We start from the raw sequence: 24973 nt of genomic DNA, 5'->3' as shown, positions 1-24973 counted from the left end.
CTAGCTAGGTGCAAACTCCCGAGCTCCCCTCCACAACCCATGGTAAGCAGTGTCCCCCAGATGGAATCAGAGAAACGGGTTTAACGTAAGTACAAAAATCCTCTTTTAAAATACTGAAAATTATTTCGAATTGCAAAAGTAATTTGTATGGAGTTTTCTTTTTAAATATTTGGAACTATGTGTTTACCTCCAGAAGGGTGTAGAAGACATGTTTCACCTTATTGTTTAAACAGTGTGCTAGAGCATCTCATGATATATTAAATATTATAGACCATTGGAATATCTCCAAGTCTGCATTCATAATGAATGTACTTCTGAATATATAGCTTGAAAGATATGACATCCTTACATATGTATTTGAATAGGACAGTTATGTCATATGCCAGTATAGCTCTAATAACCCTATAAATTATTAACTGGCAAGGTTTTTAGAGAAGTGTTAATTCCAAGGTTGGAGCAAAGGCAAAGTTTCCCTCCTACAGTTATTGATGATGATTACTATTTGCAAATGGCTATCGCCTTATTCAAAGCAAATTGCCAAGTGCACAGGAGCACTAAATGGACCCAGCCCTCATCTTATTTCTTTTTGAACACAGACATCAAGTACACGTCTCCAGAGGAGCTATAAGATAAGGCAATTAGTAAAGATAAGTGTAGTTGAGGAATTATGTGTAGAGGCAGAAAAGCTATCAATTTCCTGCATTAAAATCTTATATGAATAACTTGTGGAAAGAAATTATGCAACATAATTAAATGTCATTTCAAAATCTGTATACTAAAAACAATCTTTCAAAAACTGAAGTTTTTTTGTCTGCTTATGTTTTTGTTCTCTAAGTGGGTTTGTATTTTTCATATCACAGGTGACCCCAATCTGAAGAGTGGAAATGGCATACCTCTGCGTTGTGTATACCTGGAGGAACTCGGTTCAGAGCTCGATGGGCAAGACTGGTTGGACATGGATAATATAGAACAGGTATGCTCAGTGGAGTATATTGGGGTATGATAAATAAAATGCTATAGAAGGGTCAGGTTTATATTGTCATAGCGAGGGCCAAAACAATGCTTTTAACGGAAGGTACCTAAAGACAGAACTAATTAAAAATGTATTTTTAAACAAGTAAGTTGTAGTCTAAAATCTGACTGATTTAAAGTTTATTTGAACAGGAGTTTCTAATAGATGTCATCTTTTATATGTAGTTATGTTACCATTTTTGACAATCTCCTTCAGGCCTTATTCACGCGGCTTCTTCTCTCTGAACCTGGGAAATATCTCATCTGCATGACATCCTCCGGAGTCCCTAATTTGTCTGCAGAGAGAGATGCAGGAGAGAAGCACATCATTCCATTCCTGTTTTCCTGTTTCCAGAGAGCCAAGAAGGAGGTGAGAATCCATCTTTGCTATGAGCAGCAATTCTGCGACACAGCTTTGTATGCTGCATTTGTCCTTTCCGTTCAATTTGTAACCTGTAAATGTTAAATTACTTTGTCTCTACAGGTTACCAAAGTGCCAGAGAACCTACTACCATACGCAGTGCGCTGCAAAACTTTAACAGTTTCTAATGCACGCACTGTTCTGCTTACCCCAGAGATTTATCAGGGGCAGAATGTTCCAGCTCAGGTGGTGGACCTGATGCTTGAGGGGCTGCAAGGAGGAAGTGAGTGCTATTTTCTTCGCACAACTGGCTGATTTTAAGGATAGATGTGCTCCATTGCTATGTCTGTCTTGCGTTGCTGTGCTTGAGCAGTTTGTGTAGATGAGTTTCTCTTCCGTTGCAGTACACACATTGTTTATCACTTACTAGCTGTTGCATGTCATCATCATCTCTTTAATTGTAAGGCACCACAGAACTCCCCAGTGCCGTACAGTCAGAGTTACAAAAAGATGAGGTTAACAAAGGATAGGACCCTGTTCGTGAGGCCTTATAGTCTAGAGGATATCTGTCCTTTATCAAAATCCAGATGGGTAACTTTGTATGTAAAAGCTCTCAACATGAAAGTGAACTCTAGATCAGTGATGGCTAACCTTTTCAGCTTGGTGTGTCGAAAATTGGAAAAAAATGCAGCCCTAATAAAGAAAGTTATATTTTTAATATATTTGTTATATTAGTTCAAAAAGCAAAAACAAATAATGATTTACCTTAGTGACTTTTCTGGTGCTGAATTGCAATTCATAAATCTTCAATTGCAGGGTTGTATTTTGTGCACTTCAGGGCCAAGCAAGCACTGCTAACTTCATCTGTCAGTCTGTTTCATTTATTTGTTTTAATATTATTTAATGCTGAGAATAAGGTCTCACAAAAGTATGCTGAGGGAAAAATTGTGAGTAAAGCCATTCCTAGATTTTTTTCAGGGTGCTAAAATTGTCTGGTAATCTACTCACGTCTCAGGGCTGCGGGTGCAGGATGTGGGGGTCAGAAGGTCACCTCACTTGACTGTCGATCAGAGCTGGAGGGTCTTGCAGGGCTGTGAACCTTGCCGATCTCCCTTGCTCGATTGTAGACGGCTGGTGCGCTCCTTTGCTCCTGTAGGGACCTTCTAAGGAAATGACAAACAACAAAACCACAGTTTATGGCGGTTTAAACTGGTTCTCTGCAGAACTCTTGCGGCAGCGGTGACACCATGCCTCCACGCAACAACCAGGGATTGGAGCAGAGCGTAACTAATCAAAAGGCAGCCTCTGAAACTGGAGGTTTTTCCGCGCCACCAGGCGTGTCAGTCAATCTGCCTCGGCGGGTCACGAGTGACACGCGTGTCATAGGTTCCCCATCACGGCTCTAGACTAATGAATGGATGGAAGACATTCATCCCTCTAAGAGAAAACTTTAATTTTAAGCAGGAAGTAGTTGCAAAGTCACCAGTCAAAATATCTACATGTTCATAAGCGACAGTTATTACATGAATGTGTCGTTCATGCGGTCGACACATTCATTGTGGACAGGGTTGTAAAGTCGTCATAAATCACTAGATTTAAAACTGCAATACATAAAAAAACAAACAAAAAAAAAGCGTCAAGGATTGTTAAAAAAATTAAAACTGCTTGCCCAACCCTAGTCATGCAAACCTAGGCTGGTACTAGCAAAATCGAAAGGACAAAAAGTGTGTGCTCCCCCTAATTTTAATATTACCAGCACTAGACTTTGCCAGCCCCAGGCAAACCTGCAGAGTGGGGTCCCCCTGCCGTAATGCCAATCCAGCCCCAGCCTGGTTTCAGTGGGTTTAACCAATCCCGTACTGATGGCAATAGGGCCCTTTCATTACATCTGGGTTGGGTGAGTGTGGGGCAATAATAATTATTTGATGGTAAAAATCCATTTTTAAATTTTGACTGTCAACTTTACAACCCTGTCTACAGTTTACATTTGATCTGTGTAGACATTATGGCTGTCTACATTTTGGTGTACACATTTTCACTGTCGACATTTCTTAACCAACCCTTTTATGCAGCTTCTTATGTGCTATATTTCTATTGCTGTGAATGCACCAGTTTGTTAAGGCAATGGTTAGTTATTATGCAGCAGGGCAAAAGTCTTAGTAGGAAGGGATACATTTTTGGTGCGCTGGTGTGACGAAACCGGGTCCCACTGGACTGAGGACTTTTTATTCATCACAGTTTAATGTAATTTTTAATCCTTGGCCCAGTCTAAGTATATACATCAGAGCATCGGTGTATTATATTATTTTATTCCTGCAATATTGTATGTGTTAGAAATATAAAGACATATATTGCCATTTTTTGTAAAAATATCAAGACAGCAGAAGCTATTTTTCTAAGTTAATTACCATTTGTCTGAAATGTCCTTTGTTATGAGGTGTGGCATAGATCTGGGCTGTTAGTAATCAGAACAATGTCTGAGTGACTGTTAATGGCAGCCCAAATTGGTTATCTATGTCAACAATTATAGAACTTCCAGTTTATGTGCAATGTGTCTCCATAAGCATTGGGAAATGTATCAATATAAATGTTATTGTATCAAAATGTATCATAGGCTCAAATGGTGTAGCGCTGCAGATGCAATGTGTCAAATGTCCTAATGGTTCAGGCAAGCATGAAATTTCTTTCCCTGATGTAATGTAACCTTTTGTTAAGTGTATCCAGCCAAATTGCAAATTCAGTCAAGCCATATTCCATTGTATAATCAAAGTAACATAGACACTATGTCTAACAGTTAAATAATTTAAGTATCCACTGATAGACTCCTGCTGAAAGGGGGTGGATTGAGACATTTGACCCTACTCCCTGTGTAAACAGCCAGGAATATAAGGAGAGCAGAATGCCAATAGATTCATTCTATCTTGGGAGGATCCTGGTGTATGTAACACCAGCACAAAAGACTCTGGGCCCAGGCATTGCAGTGCAGCCAGAGGAAACCCTACCAGGGCAGGGTATGTGTGAGCTAGTATCTCAGGCTGAGTGACATAGAAAACTGTCTAGCAAAACGGTAGTGAGAATACAACGGGAGGATAAGCCTTTGAAGGAAACTGAGATTGTTACTTTGGAGTGCTGACTGCAAGAGGCTGCTGGAGGATACACACTACTATTTACCCTGTATCTTGTGTACGTCTTCTGGTGTTGTGCTGTCATAATAAATCCTTATTTCTCTTTCATCCTATCTGGGGGACACTGCTACCATGGGTTGTATGATTGGAATGTGGAGTTGGCACTTAGCTAGTTAACTTGTTTAATGTATCAATGCTTACAGACCCCTCCCCTCTGCAACCCCCTGTAGCTCCTCAGTTAAAATTGAGTGCCCAAGGGAGTTGGGCTTACTTTTTATACTAGGACAGTTTGTTTTTTTTACTTTTATTTACTATTTTATTCCTTTATTTTTTTAGGCATACCAAGTTCCCCCTTCAGAAAAAGGAGGGGGGCATCTTTTGGGAGCTGCAGAGTCTTCAGTCAGGAAGGACTGAACAAAAAGCGGAGGAACAAAATGCGGTGGCTGGTTAGGATAATATAATACAGCCACCGATTAAAATATTAGCAGCAGGAAACCTGCTTGTTACATCATAAAACTTTGACTGTCATAGATTAGTTTTATACTTGTATATAATTCAAGCTATATCTTGTGTGGTTGCATTTCTATTGTTTTGCTGTGCTGTCCCTTTAAAAATATGTCTGATAAAGGAAAAGTACCACTTACAAATTATTTCACTTGTTCAAAGTGTAAAGCTAAGTTACCAATTGGACAATTAGGATCTGGGGGCACTTTGTACTGACTGTGACGTAGGGACACACACTATACAGGCTCAGATTAACGTATTGCCACTACCGGACGAACCGGCATGGGCAGCTCCTCTGGCGCAGTTGGTTACGACACTGGTCCAGCTGCTTACTAAGCTTACGGGGCTAACAGCGGTTTCTGCTGTTCTCGCTGCTACTGTAGAAACTGGCCTTTCCGTGACAGTAAGGATGCCAGTGACCGCAAGCCTGTCTGAAGTGGCTTTGGCGGGCCCATCATCATCTCTCACTAACCCAGGCCCTTCTTCTGGAGAACCAGCCTGGTCCTCAGCCTTGGTCAGAGGCCTAGATAGATTAAACCGTTTTCTAGAAGCACCAAGACCTATATCTTCTTGAAATAAAAGGTTTTGGCCGGCTGATCCTCACCTATCCCTCTCTGATTCTGAAAGATCAGAGGAGGAAGGCAAGCCTATTTTTGACTCAGATTCTGCGCAGGTCACTGACCCGGGAGAATCCACTAGATATCAGGGCATTGATGATCTGGTTTTGGCAGTCAGACAAGCCCTGGATCTTATGGATTTGGATGCAAATCTTCAGATCGGGGTCTTTTCAAAAAGATGAGAAGGCGCACTATCCGTTTTCCACCGTCAGTGGAATTAACAGACATAGCAGAAGCAGTTTGGAAGCGAACGGAAGTTTACTATTCCAAGGAGATTCCTTACCCTGTACCCTTTACAGGAGGAGGATCTGGCTTGCTGGGAACAGATCCCAAAAGTTGACACTCCAGTAGCTCGCTTACCGCGTCCTACTAAGCTTCTGGTGCCGGGAAAAGCAGCCCTGCAAGACACCACGGACCGCAAGGTCGAGGGTCATTTAAAATCAATCTGTGTAGCGGCAGGCACCTCTTTCAGACCCATGTTTTCATCGGCGTGAGTTGCCAGAGCGATGGAAGCATAGGCAGAACAGTTGGCCGAGGGATTGCAGGATTCAGAATTGCTTCCTCTTGCCCTGCATTTAAAGGAGGCGTCTGGATACTTGTATGAGGTGGCCTAAAATGCAACCTCTATTTCGTTCTCCAGCTAGAAGGACCCTATAGATGAGGTCCTGGAATGCAGATACAGAATCTAAGAAATCGCTTGAAACATTACCTAATTCAGGCGCAGTGTTGTTTGGGCCCAAATTGGACAATATCATTTGCCAGGCCACTGGTGGAAAGAGTTCTTTTCTGCCAGTAAATGTTACCAAGGCAAGACCTCCTCGATTTGGCTCATTCCGGCAACCCTTTCGGGGAGGGGCTTCTTTGCTAGAGGTCAATTGAGTAGAGGCAGATTGACTGGTAGCAGGGGACACTTTTACAGAGGTAGGTCCTCCTTCTCTACGAGACGCCCGTCTGCAAATGTTCCGGAAAAAACAGAATCCTGACTGTCATCCACCCCTTCGTGCGACAGCAGGAATGGGGAGGCGATTGAGTCTGTTCAGGGAACAGTGGATAGCTTCCTCCCAAGACCTTTGGATTCGCGGGATAATGACAAGAGGGTACATGATAGACCCGGCAGGTCCAGCCCCACGTCACTTCTTTGCAACATCTTCACCCCGCGATCCAGAAAGGAGTCAGGTGATGTGGCTCTGTTTCGCTTTCCTTCTTTCTGCAGGAGTCATTTGCACGGTACCAGACAACCAAAAAAGACAAGGTTTTTATTCAAACCAGTTTCTGGTCCCGAAGCTGGATGGATCTTTCCGACCCATTTTAAATTTAAAGAGGTTAAATATACAGCTAAGAGTGGACAAATTTTTCATGGAGTCCCTCTGATCAGTAATCAATGGACTGGAAGCAGACTTTGGTTTACGTGTCAATAGATATAAAGGACGCTCTTCATGTCCCCATTTGGGAGGGTGACCAGTCACTGCTCAGATTTACAGTGGGGTTGGCCCACTACCAATTCCGGCACTCTCCTTCTGCCTTTCCACAGCGCCCAGAGTCTTCACAACAATCATATCCATGATGGAGGCATGTCTTCGTTTAAGAGGAGTCAAAATAATACCATATTTAGATGACCTCCTCATCAAGGCCACATCGGCAAATCTGTTACAACAGCACCTGACTCTGACCATCAGGATCCTGGAGGAGCACGCATGGTTAATAATCGAAAATAAATCTGAATTGATTCCCTGCCAGCAGATGACCTTCCTGGGGCTCATCATGGACACCAGGGAACAAAAAGCATTTGTTCCGAAGGACAAGTCCAGGTCTTTCCGAAAAGTAACTACACAGGTCTTGACCAGTCCCAGTCCAACCCTTCACTTATGCATCGTAAGCCAATTTCTGCTTTTATCTACCACCGCATCTGGCGCACTTATATCAGCTGGTTTGAGAATCGGCTTTGTCATACATCATTCTTCCGTCTTTCCCGGTACCTGGCATTCCACCAGGATGACCTGGATGCAGGTCTCCGATTGGGCTCCTTAAAAGTACAAATATTTGCCCTTTCGGTTTTCTTTCATCTTCGATTGGCAAAAACATACTAAGAGGTTAATTGGCTGCTGTCAAAATTGACCCTAGTCTGTCTCTCTCTGTCTGTATGTGTGTGTACATTAGGGAATTTAGACTGTAAGCTCCAATGGGGCAGGGACTGATGTGAATGAGTTCTCTGTACAGCGCTGCTTAATCAGTGGCGCTATATAAATAAATGGTGATGATGATGCCGGATATTGGGACGTTTCTACAGGGAGTCTTGTATATCCAGCCACCTTATTCCCCGCCTACGGCACCATGGGATCTCAACCTGGTGCTCGATATGCTTAAGGGTCCTCCTTTTTGAACCATTACATTCCGCAGATATAAGGTTCTTAACGTGGAAAGTAGCGTTCCTTCTGGCGATTGCATCGGCTCGCAGAGTGTCAGTTAGGAGCCGTTTCTTGTCGTGAACCATATTTGGTTTTTCACAAGGATAGAGCAGTTCTACGGACTGTTGCTTCGTTCGTACCGAAAGTGGTTTTGGCATTTTACATGAATTGAGATTGTGGTTCCAGTCTTTCAGGCGGGGGCATCGTCTTCTGACTAGAATTCGATGGAGTGTTTGGATGTGGTCAGGGCTCTCCAAATTTGTTAGAAGGACCTCCCACATTCGACGCACAGATTCTTTATCCTTTTTAATTCACATAAAAGAGGATGACCAGCCTCGAAGCAATCCATTGCAGGATGGATTACTGCTTAGGCAGGCTTACATCAGTGCTAACCAGCCTGTGCCAGGTCGACTTATTGCCCATTCCACCTGTTCGGTGGGGGCATCTTGGGCAGCAAGAAATGGGGCCTCAGCGGATCAACTTTGCAGAGCAGCCACCTGGTCCTCTGCCCATACTTTTACAAAATTCTATCAACTCCATGTCTTTGCGTCTACAGACACCAATTTTGGCCGTAGTGCTCTACGTGCCGAGCTGTCAGAGCGATCCCACCCTTGGGAGGGGGGGGTGCTTTAGAATGTCCCCATGGTAGCAGTGTTCCCCAGATAGGATGAAAGAGAAAAGAGTTTTTTATACTTACGATAAATCCGTTTCTCTGATTCCATCTGGGGGACACTGCGTTCCCTCCCTTCTGCTCTACGGCTGTATGTTCTTTGGTTGTTTGGCCTATCTTCCTTTGGGCTTTATAATTAAACTGAGGAGCTACAACGGGTTGCAGTCAGCACTGTTAAATTTTGCCAGTCCGGCTCTCACAAGACAGAGTAGTGTCGCTGCCTAATAGGAGTGTGCTCTCTATCTCTAGAGCACTTCCCTCAGATAAAAATGCAAAAGTAAAAATACTTCTCTAACAAAAATGAAGTAATAAAAAAGTAAATTCTAGTTAAACTATCTAGCACAAAAAGTAAGCCCAACTCCCTTGGACACTTAATCTAAACTGAGAAGCTACAGGGGTAGCAGAGGGGAGGGGTCTGTCAGCATTGATACATTAAACAAGTTAACTAGCTAAGTGCCAACTCCACACTCCCCTCATACAACCCATGGTAGCGGCGTCCCCCAGATGGAATCAAAGAAACGGATTTATCGTTGGAATAAAAATCCTCTTTTTGGATATATTCTTGTTTGCACGAGTTGAATCCCACCGAGCGTATCCACCGTCCCAGCAAAGAGTGGCTTCCCCACAGCTGGGAAGCAAGCAAATCAGAGCACAAAATGTGTAGTTTAAATTATTATTCTCTGTACTTTTTCAGTCATTTTGCCAAACACCTGTCTTTCAGATTTTGATGTAGTGGAGTTCTTGGAAGATGTAATTGAGTCTCTCCTGGCAGATGAGGAGGTGCACTCCTTTAGTGAAGTTTTCTACCCTGTGTTTGATGTGATCCTGGAACGGGTCAGGGAATTGGACCTTTGTCAGATGCTACTCTACCCTTATCTTGACCTCCTCCTATACTGCACCCGACAGAAGGACATTGCTAAGGTGACCAGAGTGAGCTAGAAAGTATATTTAAGCATTTTCATTCAGACATTTTTGTCTGCTTATCTCGTCCCAGTTTCCTTTGCTTTGGTTGCTATGACCTTTTACACTATTACTGTACCAATATATACTAGCAGCAGGGTGATTCTACCGCTAATCTGCCAAAATTACATGCACATCTGTTTTCCAGAAAGTAGAGGACAAAATAATTTTTTTTCTTTTGTAAATTGCAATGTTTAGTTTTGGTAATTTTTACATGTGTAATTTCTGCGAATAAAGCATTTTACATAGCAGTTATTTTCAGAAAACTGAATTTAGGTTACTGTTGTCTTTGACAGGAAATAAATCTGTCTCTCCTTTTGCAGGTTTTTGTGAAATACATTCAGCCTCAAGACATAACAAATGGGCACCAATATGAGAAGACATTGCTGGGTGCAATCCTCAGCATTTCCTGCATATTGCGTACCCCAGGTGTGGTAGAAAATCATGGTTACTTTCTGAACCCATCACGCTCCAGTCCCCAAGAGATTAAAGTGCAGGAATCTAATATCCATCAGGTAATATGGTCAGTGAATGACCAAATTAAAACTATCCTCAATGTTCCCAGTTCCTATTCACTTTGTGTCTTATTCCCACACCATAAAAATCTCTAAGACTTTTTTTTTTTTCTTCTCTTTCTTGCGCAGTTCATGGCTCAGTTCCACGAAAAAATTTACCAGCTTCTGAAGAACCTTCTACAGCTGTCTCCAGACACCAAGCATCTCATCTTGTCGTGGCTGGGGAACTGTCTGCATGCTAATGCTGGTCGTGCTAAAATTTGGGCCAGCCAGGTTCCTGAAATCTTCCTGCAGACATATGCTTCCGACAGCTTCTTTTTAAACTTGGGTGCAGCCCTACTACGCCTGTGCCAGCCATTTTGTAAACCAAGGTCTGCTCGTCTTCTGACATTCAATCCCACATACTGTGCTCTGCGAGAAATCAATGAAGAGGAACGTAGGAGCCGTAATGTGCACATGAAGGGTGTGCAGAACCCCCATGCCTCTATATTTTACTATTTCCGCAACAGTTACCTTGTTATAAATGATGCAGCCATAATTTAAGCCTTAACATTCATTAACACTAAGTATTTGACATCCTCTTACACAAACATTACACCATCTAGTTTCACTACACTGTTCTCAGGTTGCCCAACAGCCCTTGTTCTAAGATTCAGTAATTAATCCACATTTTCTTGCTGAGAGAGATTCTTGGGATTGGGGATTGGGGATCTTCTTCCTGGATTGGGGTTGAAAATACACATATCTATTCTCATCTCTGCATAATCTCGTCTACTACTCTCTGTCATTGAATTATCTGATATCTCTATACAGGACTGGACAAAGAAACCTGTCTCATTCCACCTGCTGATGACCAGCAACCAGACTTTCCTCAGAACTTCAACTTGGTGACAGAAAACCTAGTACTGACACAGTACACCCTTCATCTTGGGTTTCACAGGTAACAGTTATTCACTGTGTGTGTGCCGGGTGTTTCAGCTGCAGATCCTGTCAGTTATGCAAATTAAAATGAAAGGCGACAAAACTGGAATTTGGATAAATATATATATTCACAGGAAAAGTAATGTCACAATCATAGTTTAGTAAGGTATTAAAAGAATGTACTAGCTGCTAGGAGCATTATATGCTGTTAATCCCTTACTCAAGTTTAATATTACTTTTATAGTTGAACAATGGATTTGGAATCAGCTACTGTCTAGTGAAGATCCAATCTTCATGACAGATACCAGATCACTATAGCACAACAGGGGACATAATTTCCACCATCCAGTCCTGTCTGTCACTTATAGGCCTATTACCAGGCTCATAACTATGGAAAGACCACAGAGGACCAGGCCAAGGGTTGCAGGTTTTCATGGGTTGGAAAGTGTGCCCCTGTTAAATTATATTTAAAAAATCTGCTGACTAGTGGGATTTTTGTGTTGGTGCCCATATCGGTGCCAGCATGATTACCACTGTTAATTACTGATGGAATACATTTATTTATTTAGTACATATATATATGATATTGTAAACAGATGGGGTCATTAACCTCAAAGAGGTTGTAACTGTGAAGATTTACACTTTTCTTTTTCTTTTTTTTTTTTTTAATAGTTTAATGTTATGCTCATGTAGATATAACAGAGAATGCTTTCTCTTAAATGCACTTTTGTTAGTGAGGAGACCACTCAGCATCCCAAAAGTTATGTTTAAAGTATACTCAGATTTTTAAAATTGAATACTGCATGTGAACTATATTGAAATCCCACTAGTTTTAAGTGTGTCGGCAATATAGCTGAATTATAACTGCAATAAGCTGTCATTTATCTTGATTGCAGACGTCATTTGCAATAATGTGCTTAGTGTTGCATAAATATGTGAATGGGTAACGTAATATATAGAAAGCATTCTTAACACAAAAGACTTAATTTTATTTTATTTTTTTCTCTTTTAAATGTATTTATTTGACGTTGCTCTCTAAGACTTATGTACACAGGTAAAATGAAATCTATGCTTCACCTTTCTCTTTCATCCTTGTGGGGAACCCTGTAGGTATAGATACTCAGCTGGATTTTGGGCACTCTCTAAAATTCTATACTCCCACAGTTTTCTGGCACGCTTCTCTGAGAATATCTTATTTGGTCCATAACTGGATAAAATTAAGGGCCCTAGGTCTCACTCCTTTCATTCCCCAGGGAATGTAGGAGTCAGTCTTCCAGACGACAATCTTCTGCTCCTCGTAGAGGTCAGCAGAGAGTAAAGCCATCTAAGCAGTCTGCTCATCTGTTTACTCCCATGGTGGGCGCCTGTTTGCTTCTCTTCTGGGATCAGTGGTTCCATGCCTGGGTGGGAGAAAGTCTGGGATACATCATAGATCTATTGAAATACCTGCCCTGGGGTTTTTCACCACTATCCTTCCTGGAGACAAAATATTTCGCCCTACAAGAAACCATTTAGTATTTGATCTCGACTGGTGCGTAGTCGATAGTCCTAGAAGAGCAGAATAGGTTGGCTTTCTACTCAAATCTCTTCTTGGTCTAGAAACCAGATTAATCTTTCGGTCCATTCAGAACCTGAAATCCCTAAACTTACAGCTTCGAGTTTACAGGTTAAAGCAGGCCTGTCCAACCTGCGGCCCTCCAGATGTTGTGAAACTACAAGCCCCAGCATGCTTTGCCAGTAGACAACCTGTTGATATCTGGAAGGGCATGCTGGGACTTGTAGTTTCACAACATCTGGAGGGCCGCAGGTTGGACAGGCCTGGGTTAAAGACAGTCTTTGCGGTGTTTCAGAGGGAAATTTAAAGTGCCCAGACTTCAGCTGAGCCTCTATACCTCCAGTGTTCAAGTGTTCCAAAAGGACTCTGAAAAAAGGACTTAACATAAGTACAAATATCCAATCTTTTTAAAATTATTATTTCAATGGTTTAAATATGTTTGTAATTCTCCATTTTCTCTCAAATGCCGTTTCCAGGTTGCATGAGCAGATGGTGAAGGTGAACCAAAGCCTGCACAGGCTACAAGGGGCATGGCGAGATGCCCAGCAAAGTGGTAGCCCCAATGCTGAGAATCTGCGGGAACAGTTTGAACGGCTTATGACAATCTATCTGTGCTTGAAGACAGCCCTAAGTGAGCCCCAGAGTCTACAAAACTGCCTCCAGCTACAGGTCTCTACTGCACTTCTTTTAGTGCAGATTGCTTTGGGAAATCGAGGCACAGAACCAGTTCCACTTAACTTCCCTGTGCCTGATGTACAGCACAGTGCCCTTGCATATGTACCAGGTACCTGAAACTGATTTTAACAGAACAGGTTGAATTTAAGTTGTAGTAACATCCATCCACCATCTATCTTAGTATTCTCGTCTATTATCTAGCTGCACTTCACAAACCGAAAAATCATGTTATATACTGTATATACTCATTATTATTGCCTAAAAGGGATTTCAAAAGTTCAAATTTGAGTAGAAATAAATGTAAGCATGTGGTGGTATAAATGTCCAATGTATAGATTATTGGTTATTAGCAGCTTGTAATAATGACTTGGTGTCTTGCTCAAATACATGTGTTTTTTGCCTTTCAGTACAACTGTAGAACATACAGAAAAAATAAGTATTGTTTACAGAAGCCCACACATAAGTGTTTTCATTTGGGAGCATAATTGCATATATATGAATATAATTTCCATGGGCATTTAAGCAAATATGTTATTTTTGTCATGACATTTGTTTTCCTCGTGAATATGGTTTTAATGGTTTTTACCTAGGAATAAGGGTAGACAAAAAGGACTGTATGTTATTTAAACAATGAGCGCAATTGTACATACCAACTGTTCAGTACCACACTAGGCACTGTTGGGCAATGAGGGACTGTCTCCGTAGCAATTGACCCTCTCGTAACAGGCAGGACTACGAAGACCACTGAGTCCACAGACTTGGGACAGGCTGGGGTTCTGTCTGTCCTCACCTCACAAGACCCTAGTACAGGCTTGGTTAGCTTCCCTAGTTAGAGGTCTTGATAGGTTAAACCGGTTCTTGGATGCGCCAAGACCCTTACCCAAAAATAAGCGACACCGATCCGCTAACCCCCTTCTTACCCTCTCTGATTTGGAGGGATCGTCAGAAGAGGAGGGTGAACTAATTGAAGACTCTTATTCTACACAGGTCATAGACCCAGAAAAGTCTTCCAGATATCAAGGTATTGACGACCTAGTAGTAGCTGTTCGTCAGACATTAGATATTCTGGATCTAGAAGAGAGTAGAACATCAGATCAAAATCTCTTCAAAAAAGCTAGGAAACCTGTGATCCGCTTTCATCCATCAGTAGAACTGAAGGAAATAGCGGGAGCATCCTGGAGACAACCAGATAGGAAATTTACTGTTCCCCGAAGGTATCTGGCTTTATATCCATTACCTCAACTGTTGGGAACAGGTTCCAAGGGTTGATTCACTGATGGCACGCTTAGAGCGACACACCATACTCCCTATCCCAGGACAGCCACCCTGCAGGATAATACTGACCGCAGAACAGGGATTTTAATAATCTACACCGCGGCAGGTACATCATTCAGACCTATGTTTTCATCGGCATGGGTTTCCAGGACTATGGAGCATGGGCTGACCAATTAGTTCGGGATTGCTTCCCCTTACCCTGCATCTCAAGGAGGCTTCCCGTTACTTATACGAGGCCGCCCAGAATGCAGCCTCCATTTCTTCATCTATTTCTGCAACCGCAGTAGCAGCCAGGAGACCCTTATAGCTCAGGTCCTGGGATGCAGACACGGAATCAAAAAAGTTGTTGGAATCATTCCCTTATTCAGGAGGAGTGTTATTCGGCCCTGAATTGAACAGCATAATTTGCCAGGCCACAGGAGGCAAAAGCAGCTATCTCCCAGTAAATGTCCCAAAACCTAGACAGTAATTTCGTGGGGGCTCTGCTGGCCGGGGCCAGACACATAGACCCGAGAACTTCGACCTCTAGAGGACAATCGTATAGAGCTAGGCCTTCCTCCTCCACAAAACGTCCATGTCCCCAAGTTTCCATAATAACAGTCAGTTTGACAGTCTCCCTCCCCTTCTCACGGCTGCAGGAGTGGGTGGACGTCTGCTACTGTTCAGAGATCAGTGAGCAGCGTCCTCAGAAGACCGTTGGATTCAGGGATTCACAACGAGAGGATACATGATGGACCAATCAGGCCCGGCACCTCATTGGTTCTTCGCAACCAGCTTACCCCGAGGCCCTCGAAATAAAGAGGCACTGCTTACATGTGTTGCCTCTCTTCTTTCCACCGGAGTCATCCGCCAGGTTCCGGAACACCAAAAAATACAGGGGTTCTACTCCAATCTCTTTTTAGTCCCAAAACGGCTTGTTCTGACCTGTTTTTAAATCTAAAGCAATTAAACCGCCACCTACGGGTGGTCAGGTTTCAAATGGGATCCCTCAGGTCAGTCATCAATGGACTGGAACCAGATCAATTCATGGCGTCTATAGACATCAAGGATGCCTATCTTCACATACCTATCTGGAAGGCTCATCAGGCCCTTCTCAGATTCACAGTGGGACCGTCTCACTATCAATTCAGAGCTTTCCCATCTAACCTTTCGACAGCAGTAATGGCAGCCTGTCTTCATTCCAGAGGAGTGCAAATAGTGCCCTATCTGGACGATCTGCTCATAGAAGCCTCCTCGGCTCTCCTGCTGAATCAGCACCTGGTCCTCACTATCAGGAACCTGGAGACGCACGAATGGCTCATAAATCGTAAAAAGTCGCAATTGATTCCATGCCAGAAAAGAGTCCCTTTCAGGGACCTAATCATGGACACCAACAAATAAAAGGTTTCCCTTCCGGAGGACAAATCTCAATCCCTGCGGAACCGGACAGCTCGGGTAATGACCTGCAGCAGACTGTTGGTCCACTTGTGCATGCGTCTATTAGGAAAGATCGTATTGATTTTTGAGACCATTCCTTATGGTCGGCTGCACTCACGCTGCTTCCAATGGGACCTCTTGAGGAAGTGCTCAGGATTCCATCTGAGATTAGTGGGACAACTGATACAATTGTCACCAGAGGCGAAGGCTTTCCTCAGATGGTGGACAGTTCAGGACAATCTGACAGTGGGAAGGTTCTTTGCCCCATGGTCCTGGATCTTAGTAACCACAGAAGCCAGCCTGACAGGATGGGGGGCTGTGGTACATCAGTTACAGCTCCTGGGACTCTGGACCGCTCTAAAAGCTTCTCTCCCTATCAACATTCTGAAGCTTAAAGCCATGCCACTTCACGAACGCCCAGTCCGTCTGCAGTCCGACAATGCGACAGCAATGTCAACTGACGGGGGCACCAGGAGCGCGGGAGCAATGAGGATGGCTGTTCAGATCTTGACCTGGGCAGAGAACCACGTTCCCGCTATATCATTAATTTTTATCCCAGGAATCCAAAACTGGGAAGCAGACTTTCTCAGCCGGCATGCAATATTGCCGGGCGAGTGGTCGCTCCTTCCGGAGGTCGTCCAGCCTCTGGTCCTATGATGGGGGATCCCGGACATGGACTTAATGGCATCACATCACAACAGGAAGGTACCACAGTTGTGGTCTCGAGCAAGAGACCCCTTGGCGGTTGCCATCGACATAATGACGATGCCATGGGAGTTCAGTTTGGGATACCTGTTTTCTCCCATCCCTATGATTCCCAGAGTCCTTCGACGAGTGAAGCAAGGAGAATTTCCATTCATACTAGTGGCTCCTGCTTGGCCAAAGCGAGTTTGGTAGGCAGAAATACTGGGGCTAGGCCCGGGTCTGAAATTACCTCTTCGAGAAGACCTTCAGTACGGACCATTCACACATCGGGAATTTCCTCGGCTCAAGTTACCAGCATGGCTGTTGAGGCCAACTTGTGGAGGTCCAGAGGGTTCTCTCTACAAGTAGTAAACACTCTCCTTCGAGCTAGAAAACCAGTTTCAGCTCGTATTTACCACCACATCTGGCGAACCTACATCAGATGGTGTGAGAGCCGACCATGCCTCACGGCTGCCCTTTCGTCTTCCGCGTTTTTTGGCTTTTTCCAGGATGGCTTAGATGCGGGCCTTTGTCTAGGTTCACTGAAAGTACAGATATCAGCCCTTTCGGTATATTTTCACCTGTGCTTGGCAGACATTCCAGATGTCAGGACCTTTTTGCAAGGAGACCTACATATCCAGCCTCCATATGTTCCTCCAACAGCCCCCTGGGATCTTAACCTGATGCTTAATATGCTTCAAGGGCTTTCTTTTGAACCATTACGCACTGCAGAATTAAGGCTCTTGACTATTCTACTAGCTATTACATTGGCTCGTAGAGCTTCTGAATTAGGGTGCTCTCTCATGTCGTGAACCTTATCTAATCTTTCACGGTGATAGGGCGGTTCTCAGAACAGTTCCTGCTTTCCTACCACAGGTGGTGTCCAGCTTTCATGTGAACCAAGAAATAGTGATTCCGGTATTTAAGGGTGGCCCACAGTCTTCAGGGACAGGTTCCATGGAGTTTCTGGATGTGGTCAGGGCTCAAAGAATTTATGTCAGGAGGACATCAAAGATTCGCCGCACGGATTCTTTATTTGTTTTGTTTGACTCCTCTAAACGAGGAGGGCCGGCCTCTAAGCAATTGATTGCTAGGTGGCTTACTTCTACTATTAAGCAGGCTTATGTCAGTGCTACCAGACCTGAGCCTGATTGTATTGTAGCCCATTGTATCCACTCAGTGGGGGCGTCCTGGGCTGCACGAAATGGGGCCTCAGCTGACCAGTTGTGCAGAGCAACCTCGTGGTCTTCGGTCCATACTTTTACAAAATTTCATCAATTCAATGTATTTGCGTCGGCAGACGCTGCTTTCGGCAGTAGTGCTCTACGTGCCGGGCTGTCAGAGTGGTACCTCCCTGAAGGGGGCTGCTTTAGAACGTCCCCATGGTAGCAGTGTTCCCCAGATAGGATGAAAGAGAAAAGAGGGTTTTTATACTTACGATAAATCCGTTTCTCTGATTCCATCTGGGGGACCCTGCGTTCCCTCCCTTCTGCTCGTCTGCTGTGTGGTCTCTGGTTGGTTAACTCCCTGTCCTTGGGGCTTTATACTTGGATTGGATAGGCTACAGGGGATTGCAGAGGGGAGGAGTTTGCCAGCTTTGATACATTAAAGTTAACCTGTGCCAACTCCACCTCCAGTTTCACAATCCATGGTAGTAGTGTCCCCCAGATGGAATCCGAGAAACGGATTTATCGTAAGTATAAAAATCCTCTTTTCACCTGAGGGCACTTGGCCAGCTGTCTTTTGGCACTGTAGCAATGCCAATGGAAGAGTTGGTTTGGACACTACGCCTGGCGAAATCTGTCCAGGGACTTGTAAAGGTTTCATAGTCAATTTCTACAGTTCTAGGCCTCGTAAGCACCAGAGTACTGCTGTGGTTCAGTCCTTCAATGGGTCAGACTCCGATATTTCTTTACAGGAGGAAGGCAGCTTGGCTGAGGATTCTTTTTGCTTGGATGCAGATTCCTCTAGGCAGCAAGGGGTAGTCTGTTTAGTGTGGGCTGTGCTGCAGGTTTTTAACATCCAGACAGCAAAGAGCTGGAGGCTCCTGTCGCTGTTTAAACCGAAGATTTGCTTTTTGAAGCTTGGAGTTCCAGTTTTCCCGCAGATTGCCGATACTTTATCTCCCCCCCCCCCCCCAGCGAAGATGCAGAAAAATGGGACACCCAAGGTGCATGCCTTCATCGTTTAATGGTCCAAAACTATTCCTACTACTATTTTGAATGCTACTGCTCTTAGGGATGGCACGGATAGAAAGTTTGAGGTTTAAGTCTATATATGTTGTGACTGAAGTCTCCCTTTCTAACCTTCGGCTTGCGTTAACAAAGCAGAGCAGCTTAAAAGAGCTTACAGTTGGGGAAATCTAAATCTGAATTTCTGATCCAGGTTGGACACATTATAAAGCATCTGAATAACTGAGGACCGTGTCTCTTGATGTTGGTCTCATTGATGCTAGGATTTCAGTTTCAGTGGTATTAGCCTGCCGTACATTTGGGTTATGGCCTGGGAAGCAGTATCAAAGCCTAAGAGTACTCTTTCGTCCTTAACTTTTTTGGGCAATGTTTAATTTGGGCCGGTCATTTATTACTTCAGGGATTTTTATTCCAGTACAAGAAGAGAAGAAAGGTTTTGAATTCTATTTAAATCTCTTCTTGTTCAAAAGTATACTTTGATTTTGAGGGATCTTGAGGGATTTAAGAGATCTTTGTATACAATCTCACTTTCTGTCAGAATTGTTGCTTGTGGTGACCAGGCTTTACGACTCTTCATTTTCAAGGGACTTTTTCGGTGTGATGACAAATTGGATACTGTGATTCAGAAAGTCACAAAAAAGGTCATTTAACATTGGATTTAGAACATATTCTGCTTCGTCCTCAATACTACAATTAAAGAAGACTGGCAATCAGTATGCTAGAGAATTTGTGGCAAATGCTCCCAGCCAACCCTTTGGTTCCTTTAGAGGAAAGAAGATGGAGAAATTTACAATGACTACTGGCCAACACAACCTTCAGCAGGATCGTGAGATATGTGGGAACCTGGATACTTACTACAGAGGATCACTGAGCATTACAGAGTAGTTTACAGATGCTTATGGAGAAACCGTTCATTTCTCTAGTACATAACGCTCAGAGAGCCATCCGCTTCTTCTCAGACTCTTTGGTAGAAAAGCAATCGAGTATTCTGCACATTTCTAAGAAATCTTATTTGATTTGTGCAAGCAAGACATTTCCACATGGAGTCTGTAAACTATTCTCAATGCAACAGAAGATTTCCTTACCCCAATAGATCTATATATGTCTATCTGCACATCCCAATTGCAGAGCAACACCATTGTTTTATCAGCTTCTACAGCCTGGGACACCATTTCCAGTTTACCTGTATGGCAATTGGCCTCTCAGCACCTCCCAGAACCTTTACAAAGGTACTTGTGTGTCTTATGGCTGCTCTCAGGAAGCAGGGAATTAAGAGTTTGGTCTCATATGGAATATATTCTGGTAATGGAAAAATCGGAGAACCGTACTCAAAACAGTCTACATTGCCATGACTGGATCATAAATACAGTGAAGTAAAGTGTCGCCTTGTGCGAGTTGAACAGTTGCCGTTATTGAGAATACAAATGGACATCGTGAAAGACTTTTGCAGATTTAAGATCTGACTTATAAATTCAGTTGCAGCAGATTCAAGCTCCAAGGTTGGGGTGCTCATCTGCACACACAAGTGGTACAGGGTGCATTGCTGCAGAACAAGAATAAACTGCATGCAAAGATTCTTGAAGAAAGGACAGTTTGGCATGCAATACAATATTTTTTTTACCTAAGTTGTCACACAAACCTCTCAAGATCTTTTCATATAAAAGTATGGTAGTGCCTCCTTGGCTGTTTATGAATGTCACTAATAGCAAAACCATGATGACCGAGACCTCGGGATTGTTTTTTGTATCCGTGTTGTTACCGCTTGTCAGCCCTTCATGTAGAAGGCAAAGACAATAATGCAGCAAATTATCTCATTCGGCATCACATCCACCAAGAGGGTGGAGTGAGCATTAATTACACAAGGAGATGTTTCATCAATTGGTAGAGAAGTTTGTGGCCCCGCATATAAATCTGATGGCAGCACTTCAAAGTACAAATGATTCTACTTCAGTTGCAGAGACCACAGAGCAGAGGAAATAGATGCTCTAACGAAACCTTGTGAGTTCAAACTGGGGTTTATTTTCTCTCATTGCGCACACACTGAAGAAGATCGGGAGAGAGGCAGCAGAGGTAATAGAGGTTCTTCCATTCTGGACTTGCTGGCCGTGGTTTACAGTGGTATGCAAGGTGTTCCTAGAACAGCTTTGGTCCTCTACCTCTGTGGCTAGATTTTCTGCATCAAGGGCCTATTGTTCACCCGAATCTAGAGGCTCTCTCCCCGATGGTGTAGAAAATTGAGAGGTCGTTGCTCAAAAGTACAGGAATCTCTGACAAAGTGATTTAAGTATTATTACAAAGAAAAGTTCTTCTATAGTGTATTACAGAATCTGGAAAACACACATAATCCAGATTGATCAATCCTGTTATTGCCAACGTATCTCAGGTGCTGGATTTCCTTTGAGAGTTTACGGAAGGACCTGGTTCTTTAGTACATTAAAGGTACAGGTTTCAGCACTGTGTAATCTGGAACACTTGATTGGTGTCAAATGATCTAATGGAAACCGTTTTTCAAGCAGCTAATGGCATTCAACGTTGCATCAAGTCTTTGGTGACACCATGGGATCTGAATCTTATTTTGGAGGCTCTTGTATCAGGACCCTTTGAACATGTACATGGAGTTTCACTTAAAGAGCTCACGGTATATTTAGTAGCAATCTCATCTGTTAGAAGAATGGGAGAACTTTAAGGCTATAGGGTATAGGAACTTTTTATGAACATGTAAACCAATTTAAAGTAGTGCTAAAAGCAAATCCTGCATTATCTTGCCTAAGGTAGTTATCATGTTTCACATCTATCAAGAGATTGTGTTCTGTCCCTTTGTCCAAATCCTAAGAATGAGCGTCAGGAAAAGACTACATCCTCAGGACCTGGTCAGAGCAATTGCAGTGTATCTTTAAAGAACAAAGTAAGTCCGGAAGGATGATCATCTTTGTATTTTCTGGAGGTCTACGTTAAAGGCATGCCCCATCAAAAGACACGCAAGGTGGATTCGAGAAGTAATTTTATAGGCCTACAAGGGGAACAGACATGAGGTGCCAAAGGTAGTAAGGACGCATTCTACAAGGACAGTGGGAGCTTAGTGGCAGCGGAGGGCTGGCAAATTTTACCCCAGGGGGCAAGACTCAGCTCAGCAGCCTTTTAGGAACATTTTAAATGAAGAAAAAATGCAGGTGACCCAGTCCAAGGTAGCCCAATATGGGTCTGTCCCAGGGGGCAGATGCCCCCCAGCCCAGCCTGCCCCTGCTTAGTGGGCACACAGGACTCCTGCTTCAACAAATGAGCTATGCAAGGCAGAAAACTTGTCATCTCTTCATCCTGCTCTAGCCATTACTTTCCGGATGTTTTGGTTTTGGCTGATGCTCCATTTGGAAGAATACAGTTTATTAATAAAATATTTTATATGCATGGGTAGTGTTGGCTGGATTTTGTGAGACCACAAAATCCCAGGTACATCCCATTCTAGAGGGGTGCCATGGAGGCTGAACAGGAAAAGCGCAAATTATGCTCACCAATAATTTTAATTTCCTGCAAGTACTCCATGACAGCCCTAATATTGCATTGTATCTTTTTATATGTTTCAGAGGCAGCTTGGGTAGTCACTCAAAGGCAATAAAGGAAAGGGGAGTCACGATATATACCTTTCAGGGTGTCAACTTTTGTCTGTACTTAGCTGATTAAGGATTAACTAACTTGTGTGGGCTGCCATGAAGTACATTGAGGAAATTAAATTATAGGTGAGTATAATTGCTCTTTTTTGCGTGATATTTATAGAGTAGGAATGAGATCCATATTTCTAGGAAACAAACATATAAAAGGGAATCGGTCCCAATTTGCATGTACATGGCCCACTCACTAGTGGCTTGGGTAAAAAAAATAGCTGCTTTTACATAATTGGAAGACTTAGTTTATGCTTTCTTGGACAAACAATAGATTAATATTTATCAAAATAAGTATAATACTTGTGCTCCAAATGAAATGCAAAGTGAATGTATCAAATAAATACCATCAGCTTGGACGTTTTGATGTTTATTGCATGCTGCTTAAGCTTTCCACATGGATAGCAATGAAATATGTGTTACAGAAGTAATTACAAGAAAATGATGCATTCACCTTTTTGCTTGTGGTCAGTTTTGTCCATATGGACAATGTATATATTGCACAGATTATTAGGTCAGTATAATGGCATCATTTTCTAATTACAATGCAGTGCAACATAGTGTAAATTTGGACATAGCTCAGTGAATATGTTATCTTGTCTCTTTGAATTACAGAGTTCTTTGCTGATAACCTGGGAGATTTTTTCATCTTCCTGAGACGGTTTGCAGATGAGGTTTTGGAGACTGCTGCAGAATCTCTAGAACATATACTGGATTTTATTACGGTGTTCACTGGCAGAATTGAGAGGTAGGTGAAGTCAAAGGATGGTAATGCTTTGTAGGGAAAAATGGTATTTTTGTACTTGCGTTAAATTCTTTTGTTCTTAATTCAATGGGGGGCACTGGTAACTGGGTATAGTGTGTGGTTACTGGATCCTTAGCACTTTCAAATTTAGCGCTGATATGTAAGATCCTCCCTTTCTGTACCCCATTGGCTACATTCTAACCTTAGTATTTGTCTAAAAATACCCAAAGGACAGAAAACAGGGTGTAGAACAAGAAGAGGAGGAATCCAACATACTCCCACATAAACCCGAATCCTAACAAAGTTAACAGTGAGAGAACAAGAACCAGAACGGAACACATATAAAGGAGCATAAAGGGAGTGTATCCAGTGTCCCCCGTTGGATTTGGAGGAAAGGATTTAACGCAAGTAACAAAATCACATTGTCTCTTTTATCCATGGGGGCACTGGAGACTGTAGGTACATCCCAAAACTGACCCTAAGGGTGGGTATGCTCGGAAATCTCGGTGGCATCTTTGAATTCAAAAGTATTAAACCTGTAAAACCTTGTGAATGTGTACACAGAAGACCGGGTGGCGGTCTGGCACAACTGCTCAGTAGAGGCCACGTACCGTGCCTCCCAAGAGACACCCACCGATCTTTTGGCGAGCACCCTTACATTTGCAGATACAGGCTGTCCCGCTCCAATGTAAGCCTGGCGAATTACGTTGATTCGCCGGGCAATGGTCTGTTTAGAGGCTTGATCAGTCTCTTTTATGAACGTCTTAAAGGACCAACAGGTTTTCCATCCTATGTTTTCTGGTACCGAACCGAATCCAGAGATTGAAGATAACCTTCATCCTCTGGAGAGTTATACCGGTCCAAGGCCGAAATCACAATCTCCTGATTCAGGTGGAACTAAGGGACTACTTTGTGTTGAAATGAGGGCTTTGTCCTAAGAACTGCTGTGTCCTCATGGAAAATAAGCAACATAGATTTACAAGAAAAAGCCCCAACTCCAAAACTCTGGCATAAGAGGTGAGCAATTTCAACTCAAGTGATTCAAAAAGAAGATGCTGCAAAGTGGTTAGCAACAAATTTGGATTCCACGTAGGGAGTGGTGGTGTATAGGGAGGCTGCACATGCATCACTCATTGTAAGAAGGTCTGAACCTCAGGCAAGAAAGACAGTTGTCTTTGAAAGAAAACCAAAAGGATTGAAACCAGGACCTTGAGTGAACTAAGTTTGAACCCCCTCTAAATCGTCCTGCAAAACCTGCATCAATTGGTCCAGCTCAAATAAAGAGATAGGAAACCCCTTTGTGGTGGTAATGGGTAGACACAGACTTGCTATCCTTGATTATGGTCTGAATCTCCGCATCAGAGAAGCCTTTGGTCTTAAGAATCATGGCCTCAATAGCCATGCTCTTAAAACCAGCTGAGGTAAACTGTTGGTGGAAGGGACCCTGACTTAAGTGGTCTGGGCTTAGAGGCAGGTGCCACACCAGACCCTCTGCCATTCTGATGATGTTGGGTGTACCAAGACCTCCAGGGCCAGTCCTCCAAGAATCACTGGGATGCGCTCTTTATCTCCTTTAGTACACGTAGAAGCATGGCTACAGGTGGTAACAGGTAAATGAGATTGAAGGCCCATGAAACTGACATAGCAGCCACTACACGCATACGAATCCTCCGTCCTGGACCAGAA

General features: G+C 43.2%; 1 protein-coding gene across 3 annotated transcripts in view; it reads left to right on the top strand.

Moving 5' to 3' along the window:
* UBE4A (ubiquitination factor E4A) overlaps positions 1-24973 on the top strand; it is a 53013-nt gene that overhangs the window by 10261 nt on the left and 17779 nt on the right. For all 3 annotated transcript variants that reach the window (XM_075191138.1, XM_075191140.1, XM_075191139.1), the window contains exons 4-12: positions 861-973; positions 1229-1381; positions 1496-1655; positions 9415-9614; positions 9977-10168; positions 10298-10631; positions 10982-11108; positions 13121-13428; positions 23158-23290. In XM_075191138.1, coding sequence (XP_075047239.1) covers positions 861-973; positions 1229-1381; positions 1496-1655; positions 9415-9614; positions 9977-10168; positions 10298-10631; positions 10982-11108; positions 13121-13428; positions 23158-23290 — 1720 coding nt within the window. The remainder of the gene's footprint in view (positions 1-860; positions 974-1228; positions 1382-1495; positions 1656-9414; positions 9615-9976; positions 10169-10297; positions 10632-10981; positions 11109-13120; positions 13429-23157; positions 23291-24973) is intronic.

The sequence above is a fragment of the Mixophyes fleayi genome, chromosome 11 (assembly GCF_038048845.1).
Source record: "Mixophyes fleayi isolate aMixFle1 chromosome 11, aMixFle1.hap1, whole genome shotgun sequence".
Lineage (NCBI taxonomy): Eukaryota > Metazoa > Chordata > Amphibia > Anura > Limnodynastidae > Mixophyes > Mixophyes fleayi.
The sequence above is the reverse complement of the archived record's forward strand: the minus strand, read 5'-3'. Positions and strand labels throughout refer to the sequence as shown.